The sequence below is a fragment of the Mixophyes fleayi genome, chromosome 11 (genome assembly GCF_038048845.1).
Source record: "Mixophyes fleayi isolate aMixFle1 chromosome 11, aMixFle1.hap1, whole genome shotgun sequence".
Taxonomy (NCBI): Eukaryota; Metazoa; Chordata; class Amphibia; order Anura; family Limnodynastidae; genus Mixophyes; species Mixophyes fleayi.
Window position 1 is genome coordinate 30,831,729 of NC_134412.1, and position 21,522 is coordinate 30,853,250.

The 21,522-nt window shown below is 43.4% G+C and overlaps 1 protein-coding gene across 2 annotated transcripts in view; it reads right to left on the minus strand.

The window, feature by feature from the left end:
- Positions 1–554: 554 nt before the first annotated feature.
- The window catches only part of LOC142106801 (uncharacterized), a 43,046-nt gene continuing 22,078 nt past the window's right edge, over positions 555–21,522 (minus strand). For both annotated transcript variants that reach the window (XM_075189813.1, XM_075189812.1), the window contains exon 3: positions 555–1,152. In XM_075189813.1, coding sequence (XP_075045914.1) covers positions 990–1,152 — 163 coding nt within the window. In that variant the 3' untranslated portion in view covers positions 555–989. The remainder of the gene's footprint in view (positions 1,153–21,522) is intronic.

A 21,522-nucleotide genomic window follows, 5' to 3' on the forward strand; every position in this document is an offset into this window, starting at 1 on the left:
TTTGTATATTACATTATTGTACACAGTATATTAACACCTCCATCTAATAAATTTTGTCTTTCCCATTTCGTAATCCTGCACGTTGTGAATATTTGTAATTGTATCAAGGGTGGTGAAGATCTGATACACAATGGTTGTCAAAAACCTTTCTCAGGTCTCACCAACAGTGCGTGTTTTGTGGATCCCATCAAAGTAACACAGGTTTTTAATGAATATAAGACATTCATCTGTGCACAGAAGGAATCAATGTGCTCTCATGGAAGGATATCCACAGAGGGGGGTTTCCTGAGGACAGGCTTGTGAACCCTTGTTCAAGTAGATGGCTTCATCATCTTAAGAATTCTTCAGGTAGAGCTGAATTTGGAATTTATTGAAGCCAATCAGGCAATCCCAGGTTTCAGAGGCATCACCAACACCTCTGCATTTGAGTGGTGCAGATTAATATAACGGGCATCCTTACTGTGATTCAACAAAAAGAAGGCAAACAAGGACTATCAATTCCTGACATTCATACCCTACAAACATCTAGTTTAGTGGCATTTTTTGTTAAAAAAAACCCCAAAATAAGCTGTGCATCTTTACATAAAACTTGTCTTTTTTCACTTAATACTAATCAGTGTGTCATCTTTGTAAGTGGACCATCTGATCTTACACTGACTAGTGGCAGAACTACCATTGGTGCGGCAAGTGCAGTGCATCGGGGCCCATGGAGATAATGGAGCCCACTGTATGGCTGATCCAGAGGGTCAGCTCACTAATTTCGCCTCTGACACTAACCACCTAAACTGTGTCACAAAAGTATCAAGTTTTTCTCTTTAGTGCTGTGTTTTTGCATGAGTAGGTGAATATTGCTTACGTGTGCAAGTTGGTTAATCTTTGCATTCTTCAGTATGAAAAAGTGGTGTTCAAATTTTAACTAATTTTTGGGAAAATGATATACGACTTAAAGTTAGTGCATTAGAAACTTCACATTCATAACATGGACGTGGTCAGTTAATCACAGAAAACTGTATGTTTTCCTCTTCTAATATGTCGACATCTAATGCTTTCCGAAGCTTGAACCAGAAGAATTCATCGCCTCGAGGGTCTTCAGGCCAGTTAATGTATGTATTCTGCTTTATCAGCTTCCTTAATTTGTGGTAGGCAGAAAGTCTAAAAAGAAATTGAACAACACAATGAGTTGAGAGAATATCTGGCTGTGGGAATAGAATCCTATCATAACACAAAAGACTTTCTCATCACAGAAAGACCTCAATGGCTCGTTGGCTAATGGGATTTCTGAAAGCAAACCATCATGAAATAGGATGTGGCAGCTTCCTAAAAAGAAAATATGTCAGATTGAGCATTTGCTTACAACACACAGTCTAGATTTGGATAAGTTCACTACAGGGCAGGCAACATATTTCAGGAAATACATTATTGCTAACAATTCCTAGTCCCACAAATTCACTTTCACTTGAGTTGCATCTATTTCCATGTACGAGTCACTGACGTGTCAGTTATGAACCTGGAAAAAGAGATGCAGAGCTCATTTTGGCCACAAATGTGCCAGGTGCATACACAGATGCATACGCCATTCCAGATGCTTTGTGCAACAATTTTCAGGTTTGAGATCAGTCGTTGGAGTTAGCTTTAATCTTATTACGGTTGATTTGCAATTTTCCGCAGTGCTTTGCAGCACCTAGCAGTGTAGAAAACAAAGGTGATGTGAAAACAAAGGGTGGACGGAGAGCTTTCAATCTAGTGGGGAACGGCAGATCTGAGATAAGTGGAGTGCGTTTGAGTCAGAGTGGAGATTGAGATAGAAGTGAGAGTATACAGTGTGAGTAGTATAGGTGGGAATAAGGAAGTCTCTAATAAAGAGGTGGGTGTTCAGACAGTTTTTAGAGGTTTGAAGTCTGGGGTAGAGTCTGCTGAGGAATGATAGGGATTTCCACTTATTCCATCCAAGTGTTTAGTGGCACAGACAAATACTTGTAGGTAGAAGTGAGAGGTGGTTATCAGAGATGAAGTCAGATTAAAGAGGGCATGAAGGAGAGAATTTTGAGATAAGATTTGAGATGTATGATAGGATGGTGTTGTTTAGGGCTTTCTAGGTGAGGGTGAGTATTTTAAATTGGTTTCTGGAGCATATGGGGACCAAGTTTTGGAATTTGCAAAGTGTTGCATCAGTTGTAGAGGGGAGAGAAAGGAAGTTCAGTCTTGCTGGAGCATTTAGGATGGATTGCAGCAGGGTAAGATGGATGAGGGGAATGCCAAGATAGGAGGTGGTTTCAGTACTTGAGGGAGATGATAAGACAATGGGTACAGGTTTTGATTGCTTCTTGTGTAAGAAAAGGGCCTATTCCAGCAAAATATTGAAGGTCTAGGAAACAGGCTGGATGTGCGATGTAAAGCGGAGGACAGAGACAAAAGTTTTAGGAAATTGGGCTATCATTGTTGGTAAGGGAGAGTTGAGGGGTGGTTTTGACTCTGGGAGGAGAGAATATGATGAACTCTGGTTGGACATGTGGAGCATTAGGTACATTGGAAGATCCATGTGAAAATAGCATAAAGATGGTTAGTCACATGAGATTGTAAAGAACAATAGAGGTCAGGGAGGAGAGATAGATTTGATGTTGATAGCATAGAAGTGGTACTGGAGGTCGAATCAACTAATTAGTGCACCAACCGAAAAGGTGTAAAGTAAGAAAAGCAGAGGGCCCAGAACATAGTCTTGTGGGGCCCGTCAGATAGTGGGAGAGGAGCTGAGGATGTGTCAGAGGTGGAGGCACCGAAGGAAGTGTTGGATAGGTAGGAAGTGAACCAAAAGAGAACTGTGTTATAAGGACAATGGTGTAAAGCTTGTGTAGAAGAATAGGGTAATTATTGGTGTTGAATGCAGCAGAAAGATCCAGGAGGATGAATATGGAAAAGTTACCTTTTGCTCTAAGTGGATAATTGTTCGCTGTTGTGGGGGAAATCTTAGTGAAATGTTGGGGGTGGTAGCCTGATTGCAGAGTCAAGAAGGTAGATAGAGAACAGTAAGTGAGCAAAGTGGTTGAACAAGAACTGCTCAAGTAGATGGGGAGGAGAGAAATAAGGTGGTAGTTTGAGAGTGAGGCTTGTTTTCTTTAGGATAGGTGAGATTAACACATATTTAACGGAGGACGGGAATGTGACAGTGGAGAGAGACAGGTTGAAGAAATGAGCTAGAGGTGGACATGCATTGGGGGAGAGGGAGGGCAGAAGTTGGGAGAGAATTGGGTTGAAGGGCAGGTTGTTGAGTAAGATGAAGATATTAGAGCAGAGACTTCATCCTCAGTTAAGGGGGAGAATGAACTGAGGATGGATTTTAGAGAGCAGAAGAAGAAGATGGATGGGGTGTGCAAATCTAGATTAAGGATTTATCCAGTCGAATGGTTTTGATTTTGTTTTTAAAGTAAGTGTGCTATGCAGGGCCGGATTTACCGCTAGGCAACCTAGGCACCTGCCTAGGGACTAGCGGCTCTCGGGGGGCACAGCTGGGGGGGACAGGAGCAATTTTTTTAAAAAATTGTAGCACCTCCCCGCGACTCGTGTGGGGGATGGGGGGTGCCGCGAGTCGGGGGAGGGGGGGGGGTCGGGTGCCGCGAATCGGGGGAGGGGGGGTCGGGTCCCGCGAATCTGGTCCCGGCAGCCTCTTCTCCTCTCAGTGTCTCAGTGATAGAGAGGAAGAGAGGCTGCCGGGATCCGACGAGCGATCACGTGACTCTTTTTTTTAAATCTGGACTGACCAAGGAGGAGCAGCGCGCCGGAGTAGAAAGGCAAGTAAAACAACGGAGGGACAGAGGTGGTGATGGTGAAGGGGCACAGAAGTGGTGATGGTGATGGGCACAGAGGTGGTGATGGTGAAGGGCACAGAGATGGTGATTGGCACAGAAGTGGTGATGGTGATTGGCACAGAGGTGGTGATGGTGAAGGGGCACAGAATTGGTGATAGTGATTGGCACAGAGGTGGTGATGGTGAAGGGGCATAGAATTGGTGATGGTGATTGGCACAGAGGTGGTGATGGGCACAGAGGTGGTGATGGTGAAGGGCACAGAGGTGGTGATGGTGAAGGGCACAGAGATGGTGATTGGCACAGAAGTGGTGATGGTGATTGGCACAGAAGTGGTGATGGTGAAGGGGCACAGAATTGGTGATGGTGATTGGCACAGAGGTGGTGATGGTGATTGGCACAGAGGTGGTGATGGTGAAGGGCACAGAGGTGGTGATGGTGAAGAGGCACAGAGGTGGTGATGGGCACAGAGGTGGTGATGGTGAAGAGGCACAGAGGTGGTGATGGTGATTGGCACAGAAGTGGTGATGGTGAAGGGCACAGAGGTGGTGATGGTGAAGAGGCACAGAGGTGGTGATGGTGATTGGCCCAGAAGTGGTGATGGTGAAGGGCACAGAGGTGGTGATGGGCACAGAGGTGGTGATGGTGATTGGCACAGAGGTGGTGATGGTGAAAGGGCACATGTGATATTGTGAAGGGGCAAAAGTGACAATGAAGGGGCACAGTGTGATGATAGAGGGGCAAAAGTGACAAGAGCACATACTTGAATTTATGCGTATTATTTTTGCAAACAATTTAAGTAAGTATTTCTGCCCTGACTTAAATATTTATTAAGTTGTTTTGACCCAACTACTTAAAAAAACGGGACTGCTTGGTAATTATTTAGGGGTGCCTTTTTCTGCAGCAGGGTGGCCTTGCTCTTTTCACATGTTAGGTACGCCCCCAAAGATGCAAGCCACGCCCTCACCTCCTTTGGCGGCATGCCGCCGCTGCGCGGCAGCACATGCTTTCATATCTACGTAACTATAGGAGTATATGGTAGGCATGCGGCGGCACATGCTTTCACTTCTACGTAACTATAGGAGTATATGGTAGGCATGCGGCGGCACATGCTTTCACTTCTACGTAACTATAGGGGTATATGGAAGGCTGCAAAAATATAGTGCTATGGATTGTTTCAGGGAGGGGGCCCAAAACCAGTATCCTGCCTAGGGCCCTATGAGGTCTAAATCCGGCTCTGGTGCTATGGGGGAAGAAGAGGTAAGTGGTGCAAGTGGGCAGCGAGACGTCAGTGGTTAGAAGCCTGGGTAGGTATAAAAGAGGTAAAGTAGGTTTGCTTTTAAAGTGAAATGGCAGTGTTTTAAGAAAAAAGGATGAATTTATAGTGGAGAAAATCAGCATTGGAGCAGGAAATGCTTAGTGGTGCTCAGTAGTGTAAGAGCACTTTTGCAGGTTGTTGAGCTACCTTGAGCTACCTTATCTAGGTCTGAAGTGAGCATGTTACCAGGCCAGGACAGGGTTATTATAGGAGATAAAAGTAATTTTAATGAAGATGAGTCAGTGAATCGTGCGGAGAGCATTTAGGTGTTTATATAAATAGAAATGGCATTAGGCTACTATCACTTTTGGGACATTCCCTTAATTGTTGTGAAAACTTTCTAGTTGCTGCATCAATAATGTACTAAATATATCATGAGATCCAGGGTATATTGGATTGTCTTTAATTCAGGTATTACGTGCATCTGATGTTTGAGGAAGAAGTATTGCACTTTGAAACTAGTTGCAGAGCGCTTACTTAGAAGCAGGTTCCTTGTTTTCTACATAGTTCATGGCTACCATAAGCCCCAAAGTGCTCTATAAGTACAAAAACTGTAAGTGCATAGATTTGTATTTTTATCTATAATAAAGTGTTTCCAACTTGATCTACTACTGGACCTGGTTATTCCATCCAGATATCCTGCATGTTATCTGGAAGGGATTGCCAAAGTGCCCAGATTCTGCTTGATTTTGCACCATTTGATTCTTCATCCTGGAAAGGGGACAAATTACCTAAAGAGGAGAGGGGACTGCCAAAGTGCCCAGAGTATGCATGATTTAGCCCAATGTAAGTGCATATATTTTATGAATACATAAACCCAAAACCATCTTGCATTTGATCTATTGGGACTTTCATTGATATTTTCTCTTAGTGCATATTCCTCTATTTTGTTACTACAACATTCAACTGTGTGACATTGATCCGTATTTCTATTTGGGATAGAGCAGCTGGAATTAAAGTTCTACTATTGGATCAAGGAAATCTTTTATGGACTATACTTGGCAATAACATTATTTGATGTGGGTAGCGCTGACTTTATAACACCTTTGGTGTATCTTCCTTTGAATGTATCACATATGTACATTTTAATGTTTTAGTTACATGCCTTATGCACATATATAAATGTGCTAGCTCATATAAAATGCATCTACATGATACAAAGATGTCCTATTGAAATGAGATGCCCAGAAGATCGTCACCTGCAAGAATGTGCAAAACTCAACTTGATTTGGTTAAGCTGTGAGAAGGGGAGGGTTGGCAACTTTGACCTGAGGCAACCATAAGCAAGTGGCCCAGGTTCTTCTACCAATGTGTCGCAATTTAAAAAAAGGCGTGAGGAAAAATGGGCAGGTGACAACAGTTACCATGTGAGATTTTCAGTTTGACTTAGACCAAAGAATTGACACCTAACTGCCTTGTGGGGACAGTTTCATGTATTCTGGACATCTTCATACACTGACACATAGCCGTGGCTAGTCAAACAGATCACTGTCAAACACTGTGTATACATTCAACTATTTTATTTCTCTTTATAGTTGTTATGCAGTAATTTTTGTAGAATTTCACAGCTAATCAGTTTCGATCTCTCAGTGCTGATGGTTCAGCCATGATACATGTAAAGCAATCATGCTTTACAGGCACCCTGCTTGTCTGAATAAACTTCATTATGTGCTTGTCCACAGCTTGGATCTCGTCTCTGTCCCAGGCTTTCCTTTGCACTTCTGTGTGAAAAGAAGCAGAGTTCTTTATGAGTCTGCTCAAGACAGAAAAAAACATGCTTTGAGTAACAAAACCGTGTGCTACCCCAACCTTTGGAAGCTTTGGCTGGGCTTTGATCCATGTTGCTGGATCCATACACCTTCTTTACCTTCTGACAAGAATGTGTCAACCGAATGCATCTCCACAAGTCTCTCTGGTTCAGGGGATTGCTTATTTTCTGAGTCGTCACTGTGTAGCTGGACCAATGTCCACCTCTTTTAAATTCTTGCCTTTGAATTCACCCAGTCTTCCCCTCTCGAGTGCCATAATAAAATTTCTGATCTTGGGGAGTTGGAGGGCACTTTATGGGAGATGGTAATACTGCCATTGCATCCTGATGTCATGCTCACAAAGTCTGCCAATTGATTCAATTCTGTATCATTTAGGTTGGGAACCTTTGAAAGAATGGCAACATGCTTTTCAAGCTTAGTGGAAGTCAGTGTTTGGGATTTTTACTCCACATTCTGAGCAAAGAGTTGTATTCAATCGGAGATTCTGAAATGTGACAATACAGCTGGTCTGGCAAACATGTAGATATTTTCCACATTGTTCACACTTCTCTGCAGAAGTTTCACTGCACTTTGCATTACTTGTGTCAGCAGGATTCATCATCAACACCATTTATTTTTACTTTTCTTCCTAGTTTTCCCCAGATTTTAATCCATGTGCTGGCAGCCCTTCTTTTCAAGCTCAAAAAGTGCTAGAGCAGGGGTGTCCAACCTTTTAGCTTCCCTGGGCCACATTGGCAGACGACGAGTTGGTTTGGGCCGCACATAAGATACAATAACGATAGCTGATCATCCAAAAAACCATAGAAAACATAGTTAACATATATTTATATGAGAAAAAAAGTGATATATAATATATATATATATATATATATATATATATATATATATATCAATTTTTTTTCAAATCCACCTATACTTACCTTTCAATCGCCCTGTTCAATAAATCCTCTCTAGTTATTATCCTATAATCACTTTTTGTATTATTTCAATGCAATATCATTTAAGCCAGGCATTGTATATCAGGGTGCCCTGACCAGGCCTGCGGTACCTGACATATACACCACTGTGACCCCAAATTGTGACCTGTTTTGATAATTACACCACTATGTTAGTTAAGGGATAACAACTTATAATGGGCCAAAGAGAATAATATATAATGCCCCATTAGTATTACAAGTAGAAGTATGTAGCAGGGAGATAAGGTCCATGATGCTCCAGGACCAGGTGACTTTTATTCACTTGTCAGCGTCCCTTGAAATAATAAAAAAAATCCCCCTTAACTTACCTTTTAATCGGCTTGTTCTCCTGTCCTCTTCTCTTCTTCTCCAATTCTGTGCTGCTGATTGTTCTTCTCGCGCGGGTGACTCCTCTGTGCTGCGCTCCGCAATGGATGTTGCGCGTGATGACATCACGCCCGACATTCATTGCGAGCGCTGCACGGAGGAGGAGACAAGGGAGGGAGCCGGAGTACCAGCTGACGTGACCGCTAGGTAAGTAGTTTCTTTTCTTTTTTTTTTGCAGGATTTTTTTTCCATTAAAAGCGCTGCCCCCTTGCCACAACCAAAACTCCTTCTGGGCCACATTTACAGGCGTGCTGGGCCGCATGCGGCCCGCGGGTTGGACAACCCTGTGCTAGAGCAAGAGCTTCATGGAGATCCGGAGTTTCTCTAGAGGGAAAAGTAGTCGACAGAATCTTGAAAAATACTCCTCGCCTTCTTTGATGGAATAAGATCACCTGTGCCAGGGTGACCTTAGCAAGTATTGAAGTGAAAGCTCGGTGGATAAATTGCTTTGGTATCTCTGCTGTTTCTCATCTTCAGTGAAAAGTAAGAGCTGAGACAGGTTCCACTTCGACTCCTTCAGAGTTTTTAAGGCAGCCAATGATATCAGCTCGTTCCATCTTGCCTCATACATCTTCTTGAAGTTGCATGCATTTTCCACCACAGAAGTGCAGCCGTACATCATTGCTCTGCATTCCACAATACTCAAAATCTTTTGCAAGTCATGCCAGGCCTTCAGCGTCAGTGAGGGTGTCTTGAATGTACCAGTTTCATCAACATAGTCAGATAACAGCTTCACCACATCTACTACATGCAGAATTATGGAATGGTAAAGAATCCCATCTTCTCCAAAGGGGTAGCCATCCCATTTCTCAAAGCTTCTGACAGATGTTCTCATATTTGCCGACATCTGATCTGACTCAAATGATGAGTTCCTGTCTCATCTGATTGATGCATCTATGATTTTTAACTGTGAGCAAAATTGCATCTAGGGTCATGTTGCTTCAAAGCTTCCAAAAGCCACCGCTGATGTCATGTGGAACAGACTGAGCTGGTATTTTCTGATATTTTCTTGCAAACAAGCCTTAGCAAGCAACACGCATGAAACCTTCGGGAACCATGTCTTTGTCTGGTAGTTTGCATGGAATCAGAACACCACATGCTGTCTTTATTATCTAGGAGTTATGCAAAAAAAATGCCTCAATTCTGAAGAAGTGCTAATTGCAGGCACTTTTCCTTCGAGTGCTTGGGAAATTTCGTAGGCCAAACAACTTCAGTCTCATTACGGTGAATATGCTCGATATGCTGAACTATTTTTGAGACAAGTTTCTCACAGTACAGGCAGTACTGCATTTTTTTTACACGCTGGAGCCGTCACTTTTTTTTAGAAAGTGTTTTTTTAAAAAAAAAACATCAGCTTTTAGGCTTTCTGTGTTTAGACCACTGCTGTCATCAGGTCAAGAATCATTGTGTGTAGAGTGAGTCTCTGTGTTCCTTCGTATTGATCCTCTAACCCGCTGTCATTGCTGGTGTCTGAACCACTGTCCACTGAATGGTCATGGACATACTCGTCTCCTCTGCTCTCAGGTTATTTTCGGAGCCACCACCACTGCTGTGTCATGGCCCATATTTTTTTGTCAGAGAAAAGTGACTCATGGGGACATTGGGACATGCCAGATTTTGATGCTGACTATATTAGCAAGGTCTCCTGTATTGACAGGCATTAGTCAGTTTTGGGGGGGAACTCATTATGTGTCCCCACTGCAGCTGAGGTCCACACAGTGTTGGTGTGTAAACAGATCAGTATCCCCACAAATATAGGAATACTAGTACACACACTAGGGTCCATTTTGTCAATTAACCCTCCAGAATATGTTTGAACTGTGGGAAAAACCCAAGCAAACAGGGGAGAATTTGAAAACTCCACACAGATAAGGCTCTGATCAGAATCTAACTCATGACCCCAGCACTGTGAGGCAGCAATGCTAACCTCTGTGCCCCCCCTTTTTCTAATATGTCATATGGTGTAGGGCAGTGGAGGGCAACAGATGGCCCAGCAAGCCTTCACCTGCAGCCCTTGGCTATATGCTCCCAATCGCTCTTATTCTCAGCTTCGTTTTAAATCAGAGAATAAGACTGATTGGGAGCAGCAAAACATGACCTATGTACAACTCAGGGAGGTCACACAACCAGTGGAGGAAGAGTGAGTGCAGTTTGCTCTGCACTGTATGATCTCCCTCCTTCCTGTGCGAGCTCTATCTGTGAAGGTAAGTGGTGGAGGAGTGAGAAGGCATGTGTGGGAGGTGAGAAGATATGTGGGGGCGGTCTGAGAAGACATGTGGGAGAAGGCATGTGGGAGAGGACTGATGGGCATGTGATGATGTCTGAGTGGCATGTTGGGGGCATGTGTGGGAGGTGAGAAGATATGTGGGGGCGGTCTGAGAAGGCATGTGGGAGAGGACTGATGGGCATGTGATGATGTCTGAGTGGCATGTTGGGGGCATGTGTGGGAGGTGAGAAGATATGTGGGGGCGGTCTGAGAAGACATGTGGGAGAAGGCATGTGGGAGAGGACTGATGGGCATGTGATGATGTCTGAGTGGCATGTTGGGGGCAGGTGTGGGAGGTGAGAAGATATGTGGGGGCGGTCTGAGAAGACATGTGGGAGAAGGCATGTGGGAGAGGACTGATGGGCATGTGATGATGTCTGAGTGGCATGTTGGGGGCATGTGTGGGAGGTGAGAAGATATGTGGGGGCGGTCTGAGAAGACATGTGGGAGAGGACTGATGGGCATGTGATGATGTCTGAGTGGCATGTTGGGGGCATGTGTGGATGGTGAGAAGATATGTGGGGGCGGTCTGAGAAGACATGTGGGAGAAGGCATATGGGAGAGGACTGATGGGCATGTGATGATGTCTGAGTGGCATGTTGGGGGCATGTGTGGGAGGTGAGAAGATATGTGGGGGCGGTCTAAGAAGACATGTGAGAGAAGGCATGTGGGAGAGGACTGATGGGCATGTGATGATGTCTGAGTGGCATGTTGGGGGCATGTGTGGGAGGTGAGAAGATATGTGGGGGCGGTCTGAGAAGACATGTGGGAGAAGGCATATGGGAGAGGACTGATGGGCATGTGATGATGTCTGAGTGGCATGTTGGGGGCATGTGTGGGAGGTGAGAAAATATGTGGGGGTGGTCTGAGAAGACATGTGGAAGAGGACTGATGGGCATGTGATGATGTCTGAGTGGCATGTTGGGGGCATGTGTGGGAGGTGAGAAGATATGTGGGGGCGGTCTGAGAAGACATGTGAGAGAAGGCATGTGGGAGAGGACTGATGGGCATGTGATGATGTCTGAGTGGCATGTTGGGGGCATGTGTGGGAGGTGAGAAGATATGTGGGGGCGGTCTGAGAAGACATGTGGGAGAAGGCATATGGGGGGAGAGGACTGATGGGCATGTGATGATGTCTGAGTGGCATGTTGGGGGCATGTGTGGGGGGTGAGAAGATATGTGGGGGCGGTCTGAGAAGACATGTGGGAGAAGGCATGTGGGAGAGGACTGATGGGCATGTGATGATGTCTGAGTGGCATGTTGGGGGCATGTGTGGGAGGTGAGAAGATATGTTGGGGCGGTCTGAGAAGACATGTGGGAGAGGACTGATGGGCATGTGATGATGTCTGAGTGGCATGTTGGGGGCATGTGTGGGGGGTGAGAAGATATGTGGGGGCGGTCTGAGAAGACATGTGGGAGAAGGCATGTGGGAGAGGACTGATGGGCATGTGATGATGTCTGAGTGGCATGTTGGGGGCATGTGTGGGAGGTGAGAAGATATGTGGGGGCGGTCTGAGGGGGCATGTGGGAGAAGGCATGTGGAAGAGGACTGATGGGCATGTGATGATGTCTGAGTGGCATGTTGGGGGCATGTGTGGGGGGTGAGAAGATATGTGGGGGCGGTCTGAGAAGACATGTGGGAGAAGGCATGTGGGAGAGGACTGATGGGCATGTGATGATGTCTGAGTGGCATGTTGGGGGCATGTGTGGGAGGTGAGAAGATATGTGGGGGCGGTCTGAGAAGACATGTGGGAGAAGGCATGTGGGAGAGGACTGATGGGCATGTGATGATGTCTGAGTGGCATGTTGGGGGCATGTGTGGGAGGTGAGAAGATATGTGGGGGCGGTCTGAGAGGGCATGTGGGAGAAGGCATATGGGAGAGGACTGATGGACATGTGATGATGTCTGACTGGCATGTTGGGGGCATGTGGGAAGGTCTTAGCGACATAAGGGACTATATGTGGGATCTGAGGACTACTAGGGGTCTGAGTGCATGTTAGTGTATGGTGTGGCAAGCAGGGATCTGAGGGCATGTGGTGGAATTTTGAAGCAATTGAGGGGCATGTGGGGGCATTTTGCGATGACGGATGTGGCCGTCCAAAAGTCGTTTTCAACCGTTATTTTATTCCTCTGAGTTAAAATACTTTATTTTGAATTAATAAACTGCCTGTTCTACAAAACTCCCACCATATCATCATCATAATCATCATCATCATCATCATCTATTTATTTATTTATATAGCTCCACTAATATAGGCTATATCACTACTTTTATAAGTAGATTATAAATTAAGAAAATAATGCACTGGAAAATGAATATTATATAACTTCTATCTTTGTTGACAGAAACAAAATGAGATTACTTCATTTGGTTGCCTCTCAAGATGACTTTCATTCTAGTGCAAAAAGAGCAGTCTTTGACATTCCAGTGACTGCTTAAACACATCAATATTTTGCTAGCTTAATATGACAACCAGAGAGATAAGTGAAATTGCAACAAAATTTCACATAAATTGAGTTTTGCAGAGAAACTGGCTGTTGTGCAGAGGTGCAAAGTTCCAGTGAGACAATCTGCAAGTTCAGGTTTTGTTTCACTGCTCCACATAATGCCTTTCCGCCCTGTATTTTTAAGTTTATAATGTATAACTAGAGTTGGAACAATGATGAAGTTGGATTAACCCTATTTTGGTGATTTTGTTAGTATTACTTTACCATCTCCATTGTCTTAACATGTGCACACTGAACGTACTTACATATAATCCTATTGTGTCTATTTGGCTCTCATTACACTGCTTAAGATCTTCAAGACATGGATTACCTGCATAAACTGTTTACATACAAGTCTGTTTACATACAAGTTATCCTTTTAATTTATTTTCCTATAAATGTATATATCTAAAATCCATTTTAAAATAATGTGAACGTTTGTTTTAGAGTTTGATGTTGGTAAAATATCTGCTTAGAGACACCTATATGTGGAATGCCCACTTGTGCTGCACAAGTGTTGTTTTCTCAGTCTTATATCTTAATACATGTGTTGCCTTCTAATTTATATATTAGTAACGTAAGTATGACCTTTATGAGCGACTTATTTCTATGATGCCGTTGTCTGAGCATCATATGCCAAACTAGAGGTCTTGGTCTGTAGATTTGCAGAAAAATATTGGCCTTGTGATTAGTTGCATCGTTTCTGAGTTATTTCGCAAAACGTCTGCCTGCCAGTTATAACAATGCATTACCATTGCCCTCTGGAAAATGTGACATTTAGCACTGCACCTGTGCACCTGCTGGCTACTCTGGAAACTGTGACAGTTAGTGAACTCTCCCTGCGCACCTGCTGGGTGACCTGAAACATGTGACCTGCTGGGTGATCTGGCAACTATGACAGTTATTTGCAGCCACATATATCAGTGCATCTTGCAGGGACCATGCCCAGCAATGTAACTTTGAAGGAAGAAGTTATACATATATTGTAGTGTATAAGGAAGTTATTTAGTTCCTTTAATATAGTGATTAATATTATAGTTATTTATTCATTATAATCCGTTGTTAAACCTTGTACATGTAATGTAGTGTATGAAAAAGTTATTGAATTCGGTTAATAAAGTAATTTAGTCATTGCATTTCAGTTTAATTTAAGGTGGTTGTTGCCAAGTTTCTCTAGTATAATATGAATACAAATAACATTATAGCACAAGGTTGCCAACCATCAGTAAATTTACTGGCAGTGAATAAAAAAATCACATTTACAATTGAGGGCAAGAAAAAGTAGAGGCTAGTAAAAATCAGATTCTCTAACAATGCAGTAATATACACAGAAGTGTCACACCCATTACTTTGAATTGTTGGGCAGAGTCTTAGGCAGGGGAGGGCTGGAATACTTTAGCCCGGGGGGAGGGGGGAAGTCTCGGCTCAACAGCCTATTAGTAACATTTCAAAGGACAATAAATGCATCCAGCCCAGAGACCCAGCCCAAGGTAGCCCACTATGTGACAGGCAGTGGGGGCATATGCCCCCCTGCACCCCAGCCCAGCCCAGCCAGCTCCTGGTAATAGGGCAGGGTCACACGGGTGCCTTAGCACTGGGTCACACGGGTGCCTTAGCGCTGGGTCACATGGGTGACTATTGAGACATGAGAACAGCTTTCCCCATGCACTGTAATGCTCTGCTCACTGAGCGTATCATTGCTTCAGAACGCTGTGTTTTACTAATCAGAATATTACATAAATCCCAAAACTGCAATGTGACCCTACCCTTTCTTACATTCCTCAGAATCCTTTGAATGTTCATGCTGTGTCTACTTTGACTTCTGGACAAATATTGGTATAGTTTAAACATGTGTAATTAAAAATGCAAAGTGTCACCAATTTGTTAGGCATTGAAAAACATTTTCAATGCCTTGCAGTCACATTACTACTTGTTCAGTGTTCATGATAGCTTAACACCTAGATGATCTGCACAGTTTACAATATAAAGATGTACAGCTAAACTCCTCATTGCTCAAACCTTATAACAGTGTTATAAGGTTGTTGTGTAAAGCTAAATATAATATAATTCAAGGTTGCAGTTTATTATATTTTGAAAGAATGTTGTTTTATTTTATTTTCATTTGATCGTGCTCTTCTTTCACCACATATTGACAACTATGGAAATATCACCACCTAGAGGTTTTTATATGGTATTGAACAGATGTAGCTTTTCTCCCTTATGTTTTAATTCCCAAAAATGGCAGTTTATTATTGTTTATTTAAACAGTGATGAACATATTATGCAGTGATGTACAGAGAATATGTAGTTATTCACATCAGTCCCTGAGTCAAATTCATAGAAAAGAAATAACTTACTAAATATAATTGATTAAAAAAAGGATAATTCTCACTTAAGGAAAAAAGAGAGAGTATAGAATAGAAAGCAAAAAACATAGAACATGAATAAAATTACAAACTAATAATCAAGAGTAGATGTATAGAAATGAGAGAGATCATTTTCTAGTAATAAATATGTGTATAACGTAGTGAACACATGTACTTGACTATTGTAATGTAACTCATAGCAAGAAGGCCTGGTTAAGGGTTTAGGCTACCCCAGGCTTATACGCTAATAGTGCCCACCACCTTCCATGCCAGGCTAACATGCTGAAGTCATAAACAAACTTGTCCTTAACTTATAATCTGTCTTTCTTCAACCCTCCCACCTCCACCACAGAACGGCTGAGAAATTAGTCAAGTTTTGGAATCCTTTTCAATAAGGAACCCTAACATTCATCTCTCTCCTTCGCACGTTTGTAAAACTCAGTTCCTCTTTGTTTTTAATAGGGATGTTCACTGACCCCCGTGTTTTGGTTTTGGTTTTAGATCTGTATTAACTTCGTGCTTTGGTTTTGGTTTTGCCAAAACCGCTTTCACGTGTTTTGGTTTTGGATCTGTATTTTTTTGCAAAAATTGCTAAGAAATGCTAAAAATCACATCATTTGGCTCTTTTTATATTCCTACATTATTATTAACCTCAATAACATTAATTTCCAGTTATTTTCAGGCAATTTTGACCACCTTACAGGTCACAATATTATTTTCATCCAGTTTAGGCCAAAGACTGAAGCAAGCTGGCTACTTACAAAGCAACAGAGCAACGGCACAAACACACGGCAGTTTATATCACATGTAGGAAACATTGCCACACAGCAGTAGCAGAAAAGAAAAGTGGTGCAAGATGGAATTGTCATTGGGCCCTCCTAACCACCCTTATGTTGGATATTAAAAGGGACATGTACAGTATAAAAAAACAAGCACTTCAGCAACATGGATTTCCACTTTTGTGGCTGAAGTGCTTGGTTTGTTTGGGCTCCCACAAAACAAGCTACCAATGGGCTTAAGGCAGCTAAGCTAACAGTCCTGTCAATGAACTCTAAGGGCTAGATTTACTAAGTTGCGGGTTTGAAAAAGTGGGGATGTTGCCTATAGCAAGCAATCAGATTCTAGCTTTCATTTATTTAGCACCCTCTACAAAATGACAGCTAGAATCTGATTGGCTGCTATAGGCAACATCCCCACTTTTTCAAACCCGCAGCTTATTAAATCTAGCCCTAAGACTGCAGCGAGTTGGCTGATTACAAAGCGACAGAGCAACAGCACAAACACATGGGCGTTTATATCACATCTACGAAACATTACCACACAGCAGTGGCAGAAAAGAAAAGTGGTGCAAAATGGAATTGTCCTTTGAAGTTTCCACCCACCCTTATGTTGGATTGCCATAATATAATTGATGGACAGCAGACTAGACAAAGTTATAAAGTCGACAATATAATAACAGTATTATTAGGACAACGATTGAAATGTAGACAGTATTTATTAGGTTGACAATTCAAATGTAGACAGTATTATCCCTAACTCTAACCCTGTCCATAGACCTTTCCCTATCCCTATCCCTATCCCTATATCTGTCCCATCCTGTCCCTAGACCTGTCCTTAACCATATCCCTAGCCCTATAATAATACTCTCCACATTTGAATAATCTACCTAATCATACTGTCCACCATGTGAATTGGCGACCTAATTATTCTGTTTCTGTGTGAGCAATGTCACAGAGCAATGACTGGAGAATGGAGAGTCTCCGAGACAAGAAGTTGTAGATGTAGCTTATTTAGATTTTAGTAAGGCTTTTGACACTGTCCCACATCGCAGACTGTTAAATAAACTTGAAAGCTTGGGATTGGATTCTAAGATGGTTGAATGGATAAGATATTGGTTGCAAGATAGAAAACAGAGAGTTATAGTAAATGGAGTGCATTCACAGGTTACCAGTGGAGTACCCCAAGGATCTGTACTTGGACCAGTGCTGTTAATATCTTTATTGGAGACATTGCAAATGGTATTGAAGGGAATGTATGCCTTTTTGCAGATGACACAAAGATATGCAACAAGTTAGACACACCAGGAGGGGTAAAACAAATGATTGATAATTTCGGTAGACTAGAGGAATGGTCAAGAGAGTGGCAACTACAGTTTAATGCCAAAAAATGCAAAATCATGCACTTGGGTCCCAAAAATCCAAAGGCTAAATATAGTATTAAGGGCATAATAATGGAAACTACTGAAGAGGAAAGGGATCTAGGAGTCACTATTTCAGGTGACTTAAAGGCAGGTAAGCAATGTAACAAACAAAGCAATGATGAAGACAAGTCAGATGCTTGGTTGCATAGGGAGAGGAATCAGTAGCAGAAAGAAAGAAGTAATAATGCCACTGTATAGGTCATTGGTACGGCCTCATCTAGAATACTGTGTTCAATTCTGGAGGCCATATCTCCAGAAGGATATAAATATATTAGAGATTGTACAAAGAAGGGCAACTAAAATGGTGCATGGCCTACAGCACAAAACTTCCCCGGAAAGAATCAAAGATCTTAATATGTATAGTTTGGAGCATAGAAGGGAAAGGGGGGGGCACAATAGAAATTTTCACATATATCAAGGATTTGAACACAGTACAGGAGGGAAACTTTCTTTAAAGGAAGAGAAATACTAGAACACGAGGACATGTACTGAAACTGGAAGGAAGTAGGTTCAGAGGAAATTTGAGGAAAAACTACTTCACAGAAAGGATAGTGGATAAGTGGAATAGCCTCCCATCAGATGGTCGAGGCTAATACAGTAGAGCAGAGCAGTTTAAACATGCTTGGGATAGACATAAGAATATCCTTATAAATAACAAATTATCAAATTGGGTTTAAGGTACCATAGGTTAATGGGCAGACTAGATGGGCCAGGCGGTTCTTATGTACCGTCAAATTCTATGTTCCTATGTTTCTAAGAACACTGCTACCCCTTCTGTTTTTGTGTGCGCAATGGCACTGAGCAATGGCACTGGAGAGTAACAAGAACACTACCACCCCCCCTGTTTCTGTGTGAGCAATGACACTGAGCAATGGCACTGGAGACTGATAAGGACACTGCCACCCCTCCTGTTTCTATGTGAGCAATGACACTGGACAATGGCACTGGAGACTGACAAGAATGCTGCTACCCTTCCTGTGTCTGTCTGAGCAATGGCACCGGATCTCCGGTAGAGAGAGGTAATTATGGAAACCAAAACCTGCAAGATCCGACAACGCAACAATGACATTTTGCCTTGATTTCAGTTCCGAGGAAGCTGAAAAGTACCAAGCCGGCTACTAGGATTTGGGATGTTCAGGGGGGGGTATGAATGAATGAGGTAGCTGTGACAGATGCCTAACCCATGCCACAGGCAGATGAGCTATTAGACCGGCTATGTGTCCACACTAGATCTTAATAAGGAGTACTAGCCGATACCCATTACCAGGGACGCACACAAGCACTTTGTTTTCATCACTCTGTTTGGATTCTTCAAATTTAATGCAATGCCCTATAGAATGAAGAATGACCCAGCCACCTTTCAGTGCTCAGTGGATCACCTATTGGAGGGGTGTCAGATCTTTGCCCAGGCATACTTGGATGACATAGCTATAGTCAGATAGACATGGGAAAGTATTTCAGGTACATTGCCTAGGTAGAGAAATGTATTAGCGAGGTAGGTCTGACTATCATTCCTGAAATTATTTTCCACATTAGAGTACCATTGCCAAAGCCCTGAATGACTTAACAACCAAGAGACTTGCCAAGCAGTCAACAGGATCTCCAGAGTGCAATCAAGACTTCACTCAGTTGAAGGCTGTCCTAGCACTGACACTGGTCCTAGCAGTCCTTAACGTCCGCAGAGACGGAGGAGCCAATCATTGCTTTGAATAACGAGTGAAAAAGAAACCAAACCTCGATGTGATAATGAATACACTTCCGGAGAGGCGGAGGAGTCAAGCCTCGTTCTGGACATGTATAATGATTGGGCTAGCGAGTGGATATGTCTCCATATAAGAAGCGACTGGAGGGACTTAACATTTGAACCTCGATAAAGACTTTGTTTTAAGTTGAAACGCGTTGGTTTTAATCGTTGGACCTGACAGCATTTCATATCAGACAAGACTGTGGTGAGCTTATGTGATTCACGATATGTTCATGCCTGTTTTGATTTGCAATATGGTATGGGTCCTGTTTTTCAAAGTTCAATGATTGTTTTAGAGCATTTTATTAAAAGGTGAAACACTAGAGTGTTCCTTTCTTTTATATGATACCATTCATGGAATATCTGCGGAGTGTACATATCGGGTGACTATAAGAAGTGGTTGTCCGCTGGGAGCAAACCAGGCGTGCATGAGACTTCAGATAGCCACGGAACAGTCGGAAGGAGGATTTCCGCTATACGTGGGGCACTATATTCATCTGCATTTTGTGAGCATAAACCCATTGGGGTGCGAAGTGAAAGGGGAGCACGGGTGATTGGTGGTGACCCACAGATTGAGACACAACTCCTTTTCACACAGAACTTTGCTCCATATGTTTTACTGTATTGCGCTATGATAAGTTTTTATGTTTCAGCAATCACCATAGATGCTGACGTTTATGTTCACACACAGCAGTGACGAGAACTGCAGTGCAACTAGGAGAGCGCTTTTTATGTATGTACAAAACCATTCTATTGTCTGTCTAATGTGAGTGAATTTAGGGGAACTCTCAGTACATACTACAGGCTGCTGTACCGAACTTAGCGCTAGACACACAGGTTGTAATTTATTCCAATCAGTCCTTAACTTCTGATGACGGTTCATTGTACGGACCGATGCATCAAGAGTGTGGACTAGGAGCAGTGCTTAGCCAGGTAGCAGAGGATGGTCGTGAGCACCTCATAGAATATCTCTCATGAAAACTAGTGGATCTGGAGATTGCTTATGCTGCCAAAAGCAAGAGAGTGTATTTGGTAGATCCCCACTGTCACTCACCGTACTGTGAGTGCCTCTTCCCGGACATTTAGGAACCGTGGCCGTCCTCCATCCTGAGGTTCTGCGCATGCGCAGCCCTTTCCTATACTTCAGTGTATGTCCCTTTAACTCAATTGGCAGATCAGGCAACACTCCCTATATTAAGCACCTGTGGTCAACACCACGTTGCCTGATCTTGGAGTCTCATTCCCTATGAGTCTCTGAAGGTGTTCCTGTATTCCTCGTGTATTCAGCGCTGCTGATTCCTGTGGTTTCCAAACCACTTCTACCTCTGTGGTTTCCAAACCACTTCTACTACTGTGGTTCCCATACCACTTCTACCATCAACTGTATCATCGTGACTGTTTGCTGATTCCTATCCGCTGCCTCCGTGCACTACAGTCTTCCAAACCACTTCAACGCTATTATATATCATTGTGACTGTTTGCTGATTCCTATCCGCTGCCTCCGTGCACTACAGTTCTCTAAACCACATCTCGCTATTATATTTCATTGTGATTGTTTGCTGGTTCCTATCCGCTGCCTCCGTGCACTCCAGCCTTTACTTCACATCCACTCACCTGTTCCTCATCAAGTTTGTGAGCTGATTCCTATCCGCTGCCTCCGTGCACTACAGCCTCCAGCTTGCAACTCGCCTGTGTTCATCATCGTGACTGTTAGCTGATTCCTATCCGCTGCCCCTGTGCACTGCAGTCTCTTCTCAGCTCTCCTGTGTTTCCTCGAGACTGCTGCTCTCATTGCCATCTGCTACTCTCCGTGATCAACAGCTCCTGGTCTACTCTGCTCTCCCGTGTTCCATCGCTACTGACACCTCTTGGTTGCTACTGGTTACCTCCGTGTACCCGCAGAGTTCTGCTGCTGCTGACCGCGCTATCGTCCATCTACTGCTGATCCGCTCTTCACGCCTTCACGTGTCCCGCTGGTCTCTACCCTCCTGTCAGCATTGGATTCGTATCTCATCAACTACTCCTCTGCTGGATCATCTCCATTCTCCTGGGTCCTCCATGAGTCCAGTTCCACGTGTTACTGATTCCTGTGGATTCGTGTCCCTGTTGGTCTACTTACCTGTGCGCTGCACCTACTAGACCGCTGCCTCATCCATCCAGGGACTTCTCATCCAGCCGGCCTCCTGCCGCTCAGGTATCGCTGCACTCCTATCTGACTGCCTGCTTCT